This window comes from Papio anubis, chromosome 16 (assembly GCF_008728515.1).
Source record: "Papio anubis isolate 15944 chromosome 16, Panubis1.0, whole genome shotgun sequence".
NCBI classification, from domain to species: Eukaryota; Metazoa; Chordata; class Mammalia; order Primates; family Cercopithecidae; genus Papio; species Papio anubis.
Window position 1 is genome coordinate 10,245,884 of NC_044991.1, and position 17,302 is coordinate 10,263,185.

The 17,302-nt window shown below is 44.6% G+C and overlaps 1 protein-coding gene across 9 annotated transcripts in view; it reads left to right on the top strand.

Moving 5' to 3' along the window:
- MRTFA (myocardin related transcription factor A) overlaps positions 1-17,302 on the top strand; it is a 218,653-nt gene that overhangs the window by 180,070 nt on the left and 21,281 nt on the right. For 8 of the 9 annotated variants that reach the window (XM_021921583.2, XM_017945338.3, XM_017945339.3 and 5 more), the window contains one exon: positions 13,345-13,400. In XM_021921583.2, the coding sequence (XP_021777275.1) occupies positions 13,345-13,400 (56 nt within the window). Of the gene's footprint in view, positions 1-13,344; positions 13,401-14,366; positions 16,187-17,302 lie in introns of those variants that run through there. The other variant, XM_021921582.2, reaches the window with a different exon arrangement.

Sequence of the window (17,302 nt, forward strand, 5' to 3'; positions counted from 1 at the left end):
CAAAGAGGAGCCTAGAAGGTCAGATTCAAGATATTTGATCACTAGTACATTAACCTTTTGGAATTCCCTGTGTCAATACTCGTGCTAAATGAGATGTGTGCTTATCTCTCTCAGTCTTGAGCCTCTTTAACCATCATTGGGGTCAAGAGCAGGAGACGCTGGAGCAGTTTGCACTCTTGGGAAGGAAAAGATTTAGCATCCTACGTCTCCACTTCTTACATTCATTCTTGGGAGTTGGTCTTCCTGCTGGTTTGGGTAGGGGTGATAGCTGGTGCCAAAACAGGGGTGGTGGCAAGCATGCATACCAAAACAGGATGTGTATGAAGAACCCTTTATGACTGCTAGTTTGGATCCTTGCTTGCCCCAGAATATGCAGTCCATTCTGCACACCCCACCACACAAATTCTGTCTTTGATTCACATGAACTTAGTTTTGGTGCTCATTTGTCATGGTCAGTCTCTCGAACTGTTGACAGACCTCTTTGGTTGATGGTCTTTATTAAAGGATTTTTGTAGGCATTTTAGTTTGTCAGCTAAAAACAGAAAGACAGAAAATGGAAGTCAAGCCCAGTCCAGTTAGCTCTCAGCATTTGACTCTATACACCTGCTCTTTCTTTCGGAATGGTGATAAAGAAAAAAAGCTACATCAGTAACAGCCCTTAAGCTTAACATAACTTCTAGCAGATGGCAAAGCACATTCATTTTAATGCTAATAATTACGCAATACAGCAGTTAGTCTAATTGCTATTTTGCAGATGAGGCTACTGAGCCTCAGGGGGGTCTTAGGACTTGTTGTAGGTTACACGGGCACTGAAAGATAGGCAGACCCAATCCAGGTTTTCTGGCTACAAACCCTGTGCTAATTCCTGAAAGTCACAGTTTATGGTGGTTCTTGTCCACATGGGCATTTTTGTGATGATAGCCTACTATGCTTTTGCCAAAATTTCAACTTTAAAAAATCTTTGAAAAATGAAGAGGCTGGGTGAGGTGGCTCATGCCTGTAATCCAAACACTTTGGGAAGTTGAGGTGGGTGGATCACTTGAGGTCAGGTGGTTGAGACCAGCCTAGCCAATATGATGAAACCCTGTTTCTACTTAAAAAAGAAACAAAATACAAAAATTGCCAACTGTGGTGGCAGGCGCCTGTAATCCCAGCTACTCGGGAGGCTGAGGCAGGAGAATCGCTTGAACCCGGGAGACGGAGGCTGCTGTGAGCCCAGATTGCACAACTGCACTCCAGCCTGGACGACAGAGCAAGACTCCATCTCAAAAATAAATAAATAAATACACTATTTAAAAAAAAAAAAATTGAAAGCAGCATCAAAGCAGGACCTATAGTTGGTGAGATCGGGTGGTGGAAGTGAGAGGAACCCTATCATTTGTAAGCACTTCAGTACAAGTGCTTTCAGGTTGCTGTTCATTTGAAGGCCGTGGGCATCTTTCTTCTTTTGTCATAATAACCCTTCAGTACATCAGAGGTTCTTGATTTATTTTGTGTCATGTATTCTTCATAGAGAATCTTCCGCATCCTCTCACAGTTGTCTAAGCAAGCACCTAACATTCACATAGTTCCAGGGATCTATAGCTGCTCTAAAGTGGGTGGTACAGTGTGCTCCAGGTTAAGAGATTCTCATCTACCTGGATATGGAATCCTAAGAAAAATCCTATCTAATGCTAGTGTCAACCCTTACACACCAGTGACATAGCCAACCTCTTCTCTTCTGTCACTCAGTGTGTGAGGGATCCTCTCCATTCCCTGCACTACCAGTGAACCTCTGTGCTCCTCACCTTTTGGGTGGTAAGACCAAGAACTACATTTCTGTAGCTGTAGCTGCCTTCCCTTGGGTGACTACCATGCCTCTGATAAAACCATCAGGGTGTGGAATCCATCCCATCTGAATTAGGCCCTAGCCAGGGTGTAAGGAAGATCGCAAAAAGCCCAGATTCTCTGACTCCCAGAAAAATATGCATTGCAGTGATCCTGAAAGGAGTCCAGGAAATTAGAACTGTTTACCTACACAGCCAACAGAATTGACATTTTGAATCAAGCTATTGAGAAAATTCCGTAAGTCCTTCTTTACTAAATGTACTTTTAATCAGCACCTGGTATTAGTGAATAAGCAAATAAAATTCTTACTTTCTCGTCTCTTTGCCTTTGTTAGATTAGGGAAGCAATGTTTTTCAAGTTTAGTGGCTCTAGCATTACCCAAATTGCTTACTAAAGATTATAATTCTTAAGGCCTAGGAATCTGCATTCCAAGAGATTCTTGCACACTGTAGACATTTTCATGCAAATAGTTCTGTCGCCCAGGCTTGGAGTGACAGTGGGCCACGGATCTCAGCTCACTGCAAGCTCCGCCTCCTGGGTTTATGCCATTCTCCTGCCTCAGCCTCCCTAGTAGCTGGGACTACAGGCGCCCACCACCTCGCCTGGCTAGTTTTTTGTATTTTTTAGTGGAGATGGGGTTTCACCATGTTAGCCCATGTTAGGATGGTCTCAATCTCCTGACCTCGTGATCTGCCCATCTCGGCCTCCCAAAGTGCTGGGCTTACAGGCTTGAGCCACCGCGCCCAGCCCCCTTTTCATTTTTAGTATGGTGTAGAATATTTTTATTCTCTTCTTCCCAGGAGTTCTGAAGTAGAAGATTGCCCTGTCCCCATGATTCAAGAGTTAATGGCAAATTTCTGTTCTTTTTTTTTTTTTTTTTTTTTTTTGGAGACCAAGTCTCGCTCTGTTGCCCAGGCTGGAGTGCAGTGGCGCAATCTCGGCTCACTGCAAGCTCTGCCTCCCGGGTTCACACCATTCTCCTGCCTCAGCCTCTCGAGTAGCTGGAACTACAGACACCTGCCACCACGGCCGACTAATTTTTTTGTATTTTTAGTAGAGACAAGATTTCACCATTTTAGCCAGGATGGTCTTAATTTCCTGACCTCGTGATCCACCCGCCTTGGCCTCCCAAAGTGCTGGGATTACAGGCGTGAACCACTGCGCTCGGCCGAGTTAATGGCAGATTTCTGAGACAGCTGAGGCTATTGCATGTAAGATGACTGGGTACAGAAAAATTCTGAGCTTTCATCTCCAATGCTGGGAAAAGCCTGGCTCGCCTGCCTGTCTTACAGCTTTGTACCATATCGCTGGTCAGTTTTGGCAAGTGAGTTAACTGCCTAAAGCTGTATGATAGACTCTAATGCTAGGGCCAAAGGATGTGGCAAAAGACTCAGTTAACTTTGGATAGAGTATGATTATACAGTGACTCCTTTTCTGCTGTGCTGAGGGGAAAAGGAATAGCAGAATTTGTGCCCCTGTGACATTTTCTGAGGTTAGATCTGAAGGCTTCCCTGCTGTCCCATTGCCAATATTAGAGAAAATGACAAGGCAGCATTTATTTCCAAAGGAATAGCTAAGAAAAGATGACCAAATGTGAAAGACTAGATTAAAATCACTGTTGTCTGTTATTTATTTGGTAACCCATCATGCATTTTGTTTCATCTTGGGATTTTTTATTTAGAGACAGGTCTAGTTCTGTTGCCCAGGCTGGAGTGTGGTGGTATGATCTTGGCTCACAGCAACCTTTGCCTCCTGGGCTCAAGTGATCCTCCCACCTCAGCCTCCCAAGTAGCTGGAATCACAAGGGTGTGCCACCACAGCCAGCTAATTTATTTATTTTTTTGAGACAGCGTCTCACTTTGTTGTCCAGGCTGGAGTGCAGTGGCGTGATCTTGGCTCGCTGCAACCTCCGCCACCCGGGTTCAAGTGATTCTCCTGCCTCAGCCTCCTGAGCAGCTGGGATTAGAGGCATGCACCATCACACCCAGCTGATTTTTGTATTTTTAGTAGAGATGGAGTTTCACCATGTTGGCCAGGATGGTCTTGATCTCTTGACCTCGTGATCCACCCGCCTCGTACTCCCAAAGTGCTGGGATTACAGGCGTGAGCCACCGTGTCTGGCCCCACCTAATTTTTTCGTAGAGATGGAGTCTCGCTAGCTTGAACTCCTGGGCTCAAGCAATATGCCCTCTTCGGCCTCCCAAAGTGTTGGGATTACAACCACACCTGGCATATCACACACTTCGTTTTCTATACTCCTTTATCCTCTGCCACCTCTTGATGGAATATATGTAAATAAAAAGATTTGGAATCAAAAGAACCAGAGTCTAGTCTTCATTCTGAAGTTGATTAGGATGTGATCTCAGGCAAGTCATTTCCCAACTGTAAAGTGTGGAAAATAGTACTGAGAAGCTCAAGTGAGGTAATTTCTAACACATTGTGGAGGTTATCAGGGAAATCAAGGAGACCATTTTCAGCAAATCTGTTTCTTTATATTACCTTCAGAAGCGTTTTTCTCAGCATCAAGGTTCGCAGGCACCATTCCACTTTATTTCTTTTCATTATAATTCACAGTTTTACAGGGTCCTGTGTGGCTTTGTCTCACTGTGTTTCCACCCACTCTTCTCCTTGTTCCTGCCACCCTGGCCTCCTTGATGCCATGCAGGCAGGATCCCACTGAGAGCCTTTGCACATGCTGTTCTCTGTTTGGAGGGCTCTCTCCCAGAGGACCGCAGGGCTCACTCTCTTCTTTTACATCTCTGCTCCAATGTCACCTTAATTTTTTTTTTTTTTTTTTTTGAGACAAAGTCTCACGTTGTTACTTAGGCTGGAGAGCAGTGGCTCAATCTTAGCTCATCACAGCCTCAACCTCCTGGCCTCAAACAAACCTCCCGCCTCAGTCCCCCCAAATAGCTCGGACTACAGGTGCACGCCACCATGCCTAGTTTTTGTATTTTTCATAGAGACAGGGTTTCACTTTATTGCCCAGGCTGGTCTGGAACTTCTGAGCTCAAGCGATCCGCTTGCCTTGGCCTCCCAAAGTGCTAGGATTACAAGCATGAGCTGCCACCTGCAGCCAAATGTCACCTTATCAGAAAGTCTTGACCATTCCATATAAAATGACCTAACCCTGTTACTCTGTCACTTATACCTTGCTTAATAGTTCTTCATAGCATATACTGCCTCCTACTGTGTTACATGTTTACTTGTTTTATGTGTATCTTCAGTTGAATGTAAGCTCCACGAAAACATGAATAACCCAACACTCAAACAGGGTCTGACACATGTGGGTTCACAGATATTTATTGGAAGAATGAATGAGTAATGAACTGTTAGCACATCTGTAATTAACCTCTTAGGGGACACATACCTCTGACTCCACTTTCTCACTTCTTATTCACTCTTTAATCTGTTGCAATAAATTTCTGCTTCCACCAACCCACTGGCATAGCTCTGAGACTACTGGCTATGTCCTAAGCATAAGTGATTCTCTGGAAACTTCATAACCCTTATTTTGCCTGACTTCCCCACTGTTAGCATCTCTCTCTCTTTCCTTTTACAGGCTTTTTCTTGAAGCTTACTTGGGGTAATAGGTTTGCCTCATCGCCTCCTGCCTCTGTGGCCCTCCTCAGATTCCTGTGCTGGGTGGGCTCTCTTCCATGCCTGTTCTTGAGTTCTGTGGTTTCTCCAAGACTGAGCACAGTCTCCCCCCCCACCTTCCCTAAGCTCACTCGCCCTGGATCACCTGTCTGGGAGTGTTAATAGCACAGCCATTCATCCAGTCACTCCAATCTGTTCTGATCCACCTGCCTTGGCCTCCCAAAGTGATGGAATTACAGGCGTGAGCCATCACACCTGGTCCCAATATTTAATCAAGAATCATGCACTGCATTTGGTTGTTGTCAATTTGGTCACAATCTAGAACAGTACCCCTACCTTTTTCATTTTCATGACACTGACTTGTTTTAAGTATCTAAGCTACTTGTCTTGCACAATGTTCTGTATTCTAAATTTGCTTCCTCATGATTAGATTTAGGTTAAACATTTTTGGCAATAAGAAAACATAGGTATATGTACTTCTTAACATCAAGGGGCACATGTTATCAGGCTGTATAACCAGTGATGGTGCTAAAAGTTTGAAAGGTGACACCAGATCTGTCTTTGTAATTAATACATAATCTATGGGGTATCATTTTGAAGCCATGTGAAAATCCTGTTTCCCCACAACTACCTGCCTAATAACGGTTTTAGCATCTATTGATGATCCTTGTCTGAACTGATTTTTACAAAATTGATTTTTTCAATAAAATTACAAAATAGTAAGGACTGCATTTTTATGATCACTCTAGTAATGATCAAGAGGCCACATAAAAGAACAGAGGGATGGATGGATGGATATATTTCTAGTTTCTACCTGGTTTGTTAAATGGGTTTATTCTCATACACACGTGTAACCACCGTTGATGTTCTGTGTATATGCTCCCTGCTTCCACATTGGAAAAAGAAATGCAGCAGGCTTGCCTGAAAGAAGAGCTACTTGGACTGTGGCACTCCAGTGACCTCTGTTAAGTGTACTATGTTCATAGCCTTTGAGTTCCTCTGGATCCATAATTGTTGGTGAGCGTCTGGCGTATTATCAGAGATAGGAACCATCGTTTTTATTACAATAACACCTAATAAAGCAGGATTCAGACCTAGACACACTTAATATATATTCCTTCATGATAGTGATGAGGAAATGAGGTTTGATAATGAATTGGTGTCATTCCTTGCTCAGAGGCATTTCTAGAACTGCTTGTGAATCCTAGAAAACTCATTTACCTACTTGTTTAAGTAAATCTGGAGCTGGTGAGGGAAAAGTGTTGGCTTGATGTCCTAAATTACCAAGGTAGGTTGGTTTTTAACAGTCTTTGTACTTACTCTTTAGTGCCAGCTTAAATCAAGACCAGTCTGGCCCTGGGGCCCCTGTGCTGTCATCACACATCTGTGTCTATACACACTGAGCACAGCACTGAGCTCCCCCTTTGCTATATATTGGATGCCTCTGTGTGTGTGTGTGTATGTATGTATGTATATGTGTGTGTATGTATATGTATATTTTGTTTGTTTGTTTTCCCCTGAGACTGAGTCTTGCTCTGTCACCCAGGCTGGAGTGCAGCGTCATGATCTCGGCTCACCGCAACATCTGCCTTCCAGGTTTAAGCAATTCTCCTGCCTCAGCCTCCAGAGTAGCTGGGATTACAGGCGTGCCCCACCACACACAGCTAATTTTTGTATTTTTAGTAGAGGGGGGGGTTTCACCATGTTGGCCAGGCTGGTCTCGAACTCCTGACCTCAGGTGATCCTCCCGCCTCGGCCTCCCAAAGTGCTGGGATTACAGGTGTGAGCCACTGCACCTGGCCTAGATGCCAGTATGTATTTTAAAATAAAATGGAAAGTTTTTCACTTTTTATTTCTTTAATTCACAAATGACCTCATTTAATTTAGGCAGCAGTTGTGCTAGGGGAGAAAGAAAATGGGTGCTGGAAAGAGGGAACAGAATATTAATTGGTAGTTGTAGCCAGCCAGGGGCGGGGCCCACATCTAGAACTGAAACTGTGATTAAGAATGGCACACCTCTTGGCCACTTCTGTTCAATTGTTTTCTCTGGGGAGCTTTGTTATTTTTCTTTTCAGGATGTGCTGCACACTTCCCTTTGTTCACACAAAGCCACACAAGAGCTCCATTGGAACCAGCTCCCAGGGCAGCAGGAAAGGATCGAGAACTGCCGTCTGATATTGAATATGTATATTCTTATAAACACACAAGGCTCTTGTCCTTGCATTGGTCTTTGGGGGCTTCTCTTTCCAGAGACTGCTTTCTAGGAGTGTCTGGGAAAATGCAGTTTTGAGTAATACTCTGGCTCCTCCTGCAAAGCTATTAAGGCAGCAGGAAGAGGGGAGATGGACTCCTAGATGAATGCAGCCCTTGTAATTGGACGCACATTTATGGGGTAGCTTTAAGTCCTTTTTTTCTTCAATTGGCAGAGGCCTAAACTTGGAAACCTGTTTTCTGCTTCCTTGTGTCTTACCTCCTTGGCATGGAACTTGAGGTGATTCTGGCTCCCCATTGTCATTTGTTCCTACAATCAAGAAAGCTCAGGGCTTACCCGTATCACTCTTACATCCCCTTCACTAGGCTACCCTCCACGTGGTGGCTTTTAACAAAGCTGGCTGGACACACACAGGAGTTGCCCTGTCCACCTCAAACCCCAGTGCACCACGAGCACTTGTTGCTACTCCAGCCTCTTCCCAGATGAACTGAGAAACACCCAACAGGAAGTCCTGATACAAACCTGAAGAAAGAGGGGCCAGTGCTTACTCCTTTCACCTGGCAGAAGTGACTATTGAAATTGCTGAATCTGCTATCAGAGAAAAGAATTAAAAATGAGGAAAGAGGAGCACAGACTAAGCTGGCCTACTCAGGGACTGAGAGAAACTGACACACTTGTCAGAAGGTTTAGACAAGGGAAGAAAGGGAAGGCAGAACTAGACCTGGGTTGGGGTCCACCACTCGATGAATGGATGATCTGGCAGGTTACTGCATCTCAGCCAGTGTCAGTTTCATCACACATGGAATAACAGTCCCTGCCTTATGGGTTATGAAAAGGATCCAGTGAGTTTTTTTTGAGACAGAGTCTTACTCTGTCACCCAGGCTGGAGTGCAGTGGCGCAATCTTGGTTCACTGCAACCTCTACCTCCCAGTTTCAGGCGATTGTCGTACCTCAGCCTTGCGAGTAGCTGGTATTACAGGTACCTGCCATCACACCCAGCTAATTTCTGTATTTTTAGTAGAGATGGGGTTTCGTCATATTGGCCAGGTTGGTTCTGAACTCCTGACCTCAGGTGATCCGCCCGCCTCGGCCTCCCGAAGTGCTGGGATTACAGGCGTGATCTACTGCGTCCGGCCCTATCTTGAATTCTTTTCTTGGTCTTCATTTCTGGTTCTTCTGACCAGCTATCCTGTCTCAGCTTCTCCAACTTGTCTTCTAGTATCAGTGCCAAAGACTGTTACATGGTGAGCTCCAGGTTTTGAACTGATTATCAATGCTTGAGAGCCCTGGGGCCCCTCAGACGGGTCCCTGAACCCCTCTTCTAAGCCCTCTTTGCCCTAGTCTTTACCCAGTGCTGTGGTCAACCTGACTCATGTATGTTGCCTGGACTCAGATACGCATCTAAACTGTATGTGTCAAAGAACATTGAAGCTACCTTGTCCCCCTACCCAACAGTTTCTTTTCTTCTCTCTCTCTTTTTTTTTTTTTTTGTGACAGAGTCTTGCTCTGTCACCCAGGTTGGAGTGCCACTGAACAATCTTGGCTCACTGCAACTTCTGCCTCTTGGATTCAAGTAATTCTCCTGCCTCAGTGTTCCAAGTAGCTGGGATTACAGGTGCCTGCCACCATGTCTGGCTAATTTTTGTAGAGACGAGGTTTTCGCCATGTTGCCCAGGCTGGTCTTGAACTTCTGACCTCAAGGAATCTGATCTCCTCGGCCTTCCAAAGTGCTGAGATTGTAGGCATGAGCCAATATGCCTGGCCTTTTTTCTCTAATTTTTTTTTTTTTTTTTTTTTTTTTTTTTTGAGATGAAGTTTTGCTCTTGTTGTGCAGACTGGAGTACAGTGACATAATCTCAGCTCATTGCAGTCTCCACCTCCTGGGTTCAAGGGATTCTTCTGCGTCAGCCCCCCAAGTAGCTGGGATTACAGGTGCCTGCCACCATGGCTGGCTACTTTTTCTGTGTTTTTAGTAGAGACGTGGTTTCGCCATATTGGCCAGGCTGGTCTTGAACTCTTGACCTCAGGTGATACACCTGCCTCAGTCTCCCAAAGTGTAGAGATTACACGCTTGAGCCACCATGCCCGGCCTCTCTTCTCTAACTTTTGAAGAAGTTAAGAAATCAACACAGAGGAGTGGAAAGAACTCTAGGCTAAGGATGATACAGAATTAGGTTATATCTTCTAATTCAGGGCCCTTAAACAAATTAGGTTATAATCTTATCCCTGCTATTTGCTTGCCTTTACTTTTTGGCCCTGTCCTTATCTATAAAATGGGATATTACCTACCATGTAGAATGGTTAGGAATATTAAATTAGCTAACAGGTTTAAAATATCTAGAACAGTGCTTTCCATATAAGCACCCAATAGATATTAATCCCTTTCTTGCCATTACATGAAAATGTCCTTAATAGGACCAAATAGGAATTCATATAGAGTAGTCTGCCCTTACTCCTGAGGAACACGTGCCAAGACCCCGCAGTGGATGCCTGAAACTGCAAGTGGTACCAAATCCTATATGTACTGTTTTTTTTTTTCCTATACTTGTGACCTATGACAAAATTCGATTTGTAAATCAGACATAGTAAGAACTTAGAGCAATTTTAACAATACGCTGTAATAAAAGTTATGTGAATATGGGCCCACTCAAAATACTGTAACATTTTTGGACCTTGGTTGGCCTAGAATAACTGAAACCATGGAAAGCGAAACTGCATATGAGGGAGACTCTGTGTACTGTAGCTATTTCACCTATCACCTGTCCTCCACTAGTGGTGCACCACCCTTTGTACATGAAGATGATGTCCTCAAGATGTTCTGGCGAATTGTTTTCCTAGAAGTTGGGTTTGTACCTTACCCTTTGGGGATAGCCAGTGTGGGTTGTTGAGGCAGCAAGTGAGCCAGGGTTTTAGAGAATCTGTGGCTGCGGTACAGAAACTAGCTGGCCTGTGAGTGAATCAAGCCAGTGATTCAACCAAATTACAGCATTTGGTGACAGCAACACCTGAATATATAGGCACATATACCATTTGGTTCAGGGCATACTCACTGGCGTTTCTTCCTTACAAGGGTTCTGAGAGGTGGGCAGATTCTCACTCTGGAAGAAAATTAGACGCAGAAAGCAGTCACAACCCCTGTCACCCAGCAGTAATTGGTAGCACTCAGTACTAGAACACAGATCCCTTGACCTATCCAGAACTTCTGTGAGGTTTTGAACCCAGTTGAGAACCAGAATTCCGGCTATTCAGATGAAAGTTTAGAGCTCTGCTGCAGAATCTTCCCGTCCTCCTGTCACTAGTCACCTTGAGTCTATTTCTTATAGAATACTAATTCACTGAGTGAATAATTATTGAGGGTATACTGTGTGCCTGGTATTCTAGGCACTAGGGAATGCTGTGAGTAACTAAAAAAATAGACAAAACCCTTGCTGCGCTCTGATGGGGGCATGTTGTAAATGTAAACATGGGAGACTGAGAGTAAACAAGAAAAATATGTAGTATTCCGCCCTTTTTTTTTTCTCGCCCAGGCTGGAGTACAGTGGCACTATCTCGGCTCACTGCAACCTCCGCCTCCTGAGTTCAAGCGATTCTCCTGCCTCAATCTCCTGAGTAGATGGGATTACAGGTGCCCTCTACCATGCCTGTACAAAAATTTTTGTAGTTTTAGGTATTTTTAGTAGAGACAGGGTTTCACCATGTTGGCCAGGCTAGTCTTGAACTCCTGACCTCATGATCTGCCCACCGCGGCCGCCAGAAGTGCTGGGATTATTGCAGGCGTGAGCCACCACGCCCAGCCAGATATGTAGTATTTGTATAAAGACTGTCAAGACAGTGATGAGTGCTGCAGAGAAAAATGAGGCAGAAAAGGAAGCTGGGGTGGGGTGGACAGTGTCCATTTTCTCTTGATTCTTTGTACTTACTGTCTCATGCATGTGCTAAGCTTTCCAAGAGGCAAGGTTATGTGTGATCCATCACACCCAGGTTCCTGCAGAACAGGGCCTTTGGAGTTGAGCTAGCTTTACACAGTAGAAGCAGGTGCAGTGGGTGTCTGTTTACCCACTGAAATGCCCACGACCTGTCCATGTAAGAAGTAGGGAAGCACGGATAGTGCCCAGGTAAGTTGAGGAGGTAACCTGTAGTGGTTTTTCTTTGATGTTATTTGTTAAATCTAGAGCTCCCCCTTCTGTTAGAAGATGGGATCTCAGTAGTACTTTTAAGACTATAGTTTCTTTTTTATCTTAAGATTCACAAAAATTTTTTAAAATAAATACTGCTGGGACAATTGAAACTTTCTTCTGGAACTACTGTTGCTAAGGCCCAGCCCCCCACTAGGGGGGAGGAAGGAGGAAGAAGCACAAAGGCCCAGGCAGGATAGGGTCCTATCTATGCTCTCTTGCTACTTTTAGCAGCTCCTTAACCCTGCACTCCTACCGCAGCCAGCAGCCTAGCAAAAGTTATCTCTGCTCACAGTTTCACAGCTCTTTGGAAATTCTAGGGCAGCAGAAGTGAAACTGACCACAGTCTTATAAATTTCTCTCTTATTGCCTCTGTTCCCTACTTGAAGTGAGTCAGGCCTTTCCCTCTCATCCTCAGAATGTCTTAAAATTTATTTGTCCTTACAGTCAAGTTTTTGACAAAAGGAGTCAGACCCTTCATTCATGGTACAGCCTTTCTGGAGGCTCTTGGTTTGGTCTTGCCACCTGAGTGTTGTTTGCAGAAGTCGAGACTTGTGGTCTTTATGTGGTATCCCCAGAATAGAGCTGAGCCCTTCGTGTCAGCTGTTGGTTGTATGTGTTCCTTCACATATAATTGCCGTGGGGTTCTTTTAGTCCTTAGAGATGAAATTCAAGTTAATTTTAGCAGCACTATAAATATCAGGTGCAGTGAAGAAGGAAATAGCACCGAGTGGACATACATCTTTTTGGGTTTAACTGTCCCATTGGAACAGTTTGGCCACTTTATGATTCCTCGTGAGGCTGAGGAAGTAAGGTTGACCTGGCATGCATCTATGCCCCTTCCTGTGTGCAGGTGTCCTGAGAATAATGTGAGGCCTAGCAGGCGTTCTTGGAGCCCTGGCTGATGGGGGATTTGCGGCTGACAGTCCAGTCATGGGCCAGGGTGTTTGTTAAAGTTACATTCCATGGGTGCGCTTTAGACAGCCCAAGCTTAGGCAGTGACAGTTCCCATTAGGAATCATATTTTGGTTTCTACCAAAACTGTTTGAATGGGGTAGCTAAACCATAAAAATACATGCTTACTCAGGTGTCATTGCCTTCACTTCGGCTGATATTTATAGTACTAGTAACAGTAACGTGAATTTTTTTTTGAGACGGAGTCTTGCTCTGTCGCCCAGGCTAGAGGGCAGTGGCGCGATCGCTGCTTACCGCAAGCTCCACCTTCTGGGTTCACGCCATTCTCCTGCCTCAGCCTCCCAAGTAGCTGGGACTACAGGTGTCTGTCACCACGCCTGGCTAATTTTTTGTGTTTTTAGTAGAGACGGGGTTTCACTGTGTTAGCCAGGATGGTCTTGATCTCCTGACCTCATGATCCGCCCGCCTTGGCCTCCCAAAGTGCTGGGATTACAGGCATGAGCCAGTGCGCCTGGCCAGTAGCATGAATTTAAGGTGCCTTCTCCACTGAATATTGTAGCCCTAGACATGATGCTTCGCTTGAAGGTAATTCTTTATGGTTCTTCTCTCAACAGCTTTGAAAAGTCCAGCTGCATTTCATGAGCAGAGAAGGAGCTTGGAGCGGGCAAGGGTAAGGTACCTTTTTTCCCTCAGAACCCCGAAAGAGCATTTTCAGAGCTCATTGTATTGCTGGTTATATTTCCATTTAGAGCTTTCCATAGAACTCTGAGGCCAGAGCCTGCTAGACTCTAGGGCCAGCCCTGGCCTTGCAGTTTTAAATGGAAAACTCTTCTTCTCCTACCTCATCCCGTCTCTCATCCACCTCCAGTGGTGATTATATGGAACATGATTGGAATGAGGTTTCTCTTTTAGTACATTTAAGGATAAGGAACAATCACCTGATCCTCCTTCCCTGAATTTTGGAGTGCTTTGGAGACCATTGGTATTTCCCCATCTTTAATTCCACTTAACCTTTTGTAGATGTTGAGACACAAACATTAGCCAATGGAAAAGCTTCCCAAGTCCAGGGTTACACTGCCCACACCTCACAGGATGGGCATTCCAAAGGGTAGGAAACCTCCCTGGTCTCCATCTGCCCAGAGTATCCACTTGACTCTTGTGGAAAGCAGAAACTGGCCCACTCTCCAAGCCCAAGTGTTCTGCTGTAGCACCTTACTTGCATCCCCATCCCAATTCTCAGTTTCAGTTCCCCAGGGGCCCCTGAGGACTATTCTGCTGCCCAGTGTGGGTAGAGATGGGGAAGTCACCAGAACTTGTTTCCCCCTCCCACTCACTTAATTTTTCCTTTCACATAACATCGTGGGAAGACAATCCCCTACACAGATCATAGTCTGCATCTCCTTAAGACCCACAGCTATTTTATTTTACTTTATTTTTTTGAGACGGAGTCCCACTCTGTCACCCAAGCTGGAGTGCAGTGGCGTGATCTCAGCTCACCGCAGCCTCTGCCCAGCAGTTTCAAGTGATTCTCCAGCCTCAGTCTCCCAAGTAGCTGGGACTACAGGCGCCCACCACCAAACCTGGGTCATTTTTGTATTTTTAGTAGAGATGAAGTTTCACCATGTTGTCTAGGTTGGTCTCAAACTCTTGGCCTCAAGTGATCTGCCTGCCTTGCCCTCCCAAAGTGCTGGGATTACAGGCATGAACCACCGCACCTAGCCTCACAGCTGTTTTAGAGTCTCAGAAATATTTATCTCCAATACTTTTTTTTTTTTAACTTTATTTCATTTTTTCCCTCCTAGAAAATCATGATTAATTCTTAGAGTAAGTGGGAAGAATGAAATCAGGGGTCCTGGGAACCAAAGGAGTAACAAGCAACAGTGTTTTAGTTTGCCGAGAGCACTTGAGAGTACAGTGTAGGGGGAAAGGATGGCATTGCCTGTGCCCCTATTCGGTCAGAAGACTGGGCACCATTTCCTTGACTGCTTCTCGAATAGGCAGGGACCAGTAGGGCTGATTAGAAGAGTCTGTTTTATTGAGCACCTTTATATAAGAGGTTGTATCTGTTTCTTTTTTATCCTCACATCAACTCTTATGAATTAGGTAGTATTATCCTCATTTTATAGGTGCATTTAAGAGAAGTTAACTCACTTGTCCAGCCAATAAGTGGCAAAGCTGGGACTCAAACCTTTGTCTGTGGATTCTAGATTTGTTTTTTAAGCAAAATGATTTTATTTCCTAACACGTGGTAACCTAACACTCAATTTGCTTACCATGCACATCTGTTCACAGATGACTTCCACATTACAATAACTACTTCCATATTTACGCATGTACTAAAAATTATCTTAGTTGAGATATGAAAAATGAATATATTGGATTGGTTACAGCAGAATTTGCTTTACTTAATTCTGAAAGCTTAAAGCTTTGAAAAGCTGCTACTTTTGCATCTCATACTTCCAGATGAATAAGACACAGCAATATCAGCTTGTATTCAAGAGAAGTTTCATTTCTTTTTCTGGTGTTGGAACCAGCTACCCACATCTGTTGGTGCTGCATAGGCAGCTATACATGGCGGTGGGAAATCATCCACCATGGCTTCAGCTATGTCAGGATCACACTTGAGGGAGTCAGAGATGCTGTTGTATTTACACTACTGATTGCTTTGCTTTGCTTTTTTGGGTAATTTTAGAGGTGGGATCTTGCTGTGTTGCCCAGTCTGAATTCCAACTCTTGGGCTTAAGCAATCCTTCTACCTTTGACCTCCTGAATTGCTGGGATGTATAGGCATCCACCACTGTACCTGGTCAAACTGATTTTTCCCCTCAGTTTTCTTTGACACAAATGTGCTTTAGTAGTGGTCATGAATGCCTTTAAGGATATCAGTTGCAAAATCCATATCTTTAAATTTGGCCCTGAAAATTCTCTGGTTTTCCGTCAGAGACCTTGTACCCTCTAAACCAGTCCAGAGTAGCTTCTGGGTAGTCTAGATTACAGCCATTTGACATCATTAATATGTTTACTATTTGTTATAAAGGATACAACTCAGAAACAGCCAGGTAGAAGAGATGCATAGGTATGTGGGAAGGGACGAGGAGCTTCTGTGCCCTCTCCAGGTGGGTGTGTCACCCTCCTAGCATCTCCATGCCTTTAGCAAACCAGAAGCTCCTCCATATATTTTCTTAATCAGTACTGTATTCTACCTCAGTCATGGCCACTGGTCAGAGCTTCAGATGGCTTAGAGAATAAGCCTTCCTCTGTTGTCTGTGAAGATGTGCGGCACCTGACACCTGCTTTACCACTCTCTGCTGCAGCTGAGGCAGTACTTCTGCCCACTGCACGTGGGGTGATAGACCCAGAGCCCACAGCCACTTTAAACCATCTCCTGGATTGCTCAGCCACCCCTGGGCTAGCACAGAGCTGCCCGGCCAGAACACCAAGGCGGCAGATGGCTAGGTGAGAAGAGGCCTTTTTTTTTTTTTTTTTTCCCAGTCTTTTCCTTTACTATATATAATGTCCTCCGAGGCTTCATTTCCTAGTGTTCTCTGGCCTGTCTTATCCTTTGCTGGTCTTGATCCGCTAATGTTCTATGGTTTGAAAATGTTGGTGCAGAGGTTAAGAGCACAGACTCTGTAGAGTCAGATCTGGGGGACTGTATATATTATAATTAGCCCCATTTGGTGGGATGGCTCTGTGACTGTTGAGGGACTAGTGTAGTTTGCCCAGAGTTTCATAAATGCAGAAATTAGGACATTGGACTTTGAGGAACTAGAGCTTTGATACCATGTATCAAAATTAGTATTCCATTTGGCAGCCATTCAAAATGAATGGAAAATGCTCATGAGATCATGGAGTGTTACAGTTTTTTGGTTTTTTTGAGACGGAGTTTCGTTTTTGTCGCCCAGGCTGGAGTGCAATGGGGCAATCTTGGCTCACTGCAGCCTCCACCTCAAGTGTTCAAGTGATTCTCCTGCTTCAGCCTCCCAAGTAGCTGGGATTACAGTTGCCAGCTACCACATCTGGCTAATTTTTGTATTTCTAGTAGAGACAGGGTTTCACCACATTGGCCAGGCTGGTCTTGAACTCCTGACCTCAAGTGATCTGCCCACCTTGGCCTCCCAGAGTGCTGGGATTACAGGTGTGAGCCACTGTGCCCGGCCCAATGTTACATTTTTTAGAGCAGGATATAAAATAATATTCAGTATGATTACAGCTCTGCAAAGTTAAGCCTATTTTCTGCGTGGAAGAGTAACTAGAAACAGATATCCCAGAATACTAACAGTGGCTGATTAAAGTTTTTTTAATTTTATTTTTCTTTCTAGTTTTCTAAATTTTCTTTGCTGGACTTATATTACTTTTATGGTAGTAGAAATAGTAGTTTTTAATAGATATATTGTCAGTCCAGCCTCAGAGAGACAAATGGTCTTGAAGGATGGCACCCTTCCTTGGCAGGCGCAGTTGGATTTTGATGTGCTCTCTCCAGGCTTCCTCTTGCCTCTGGACCCTGCCATCATCAAGTTAAGGTTATGGGGGTGCAGAGGTGGTCAGCAGCCACCATGGCCAGGGCTGCTC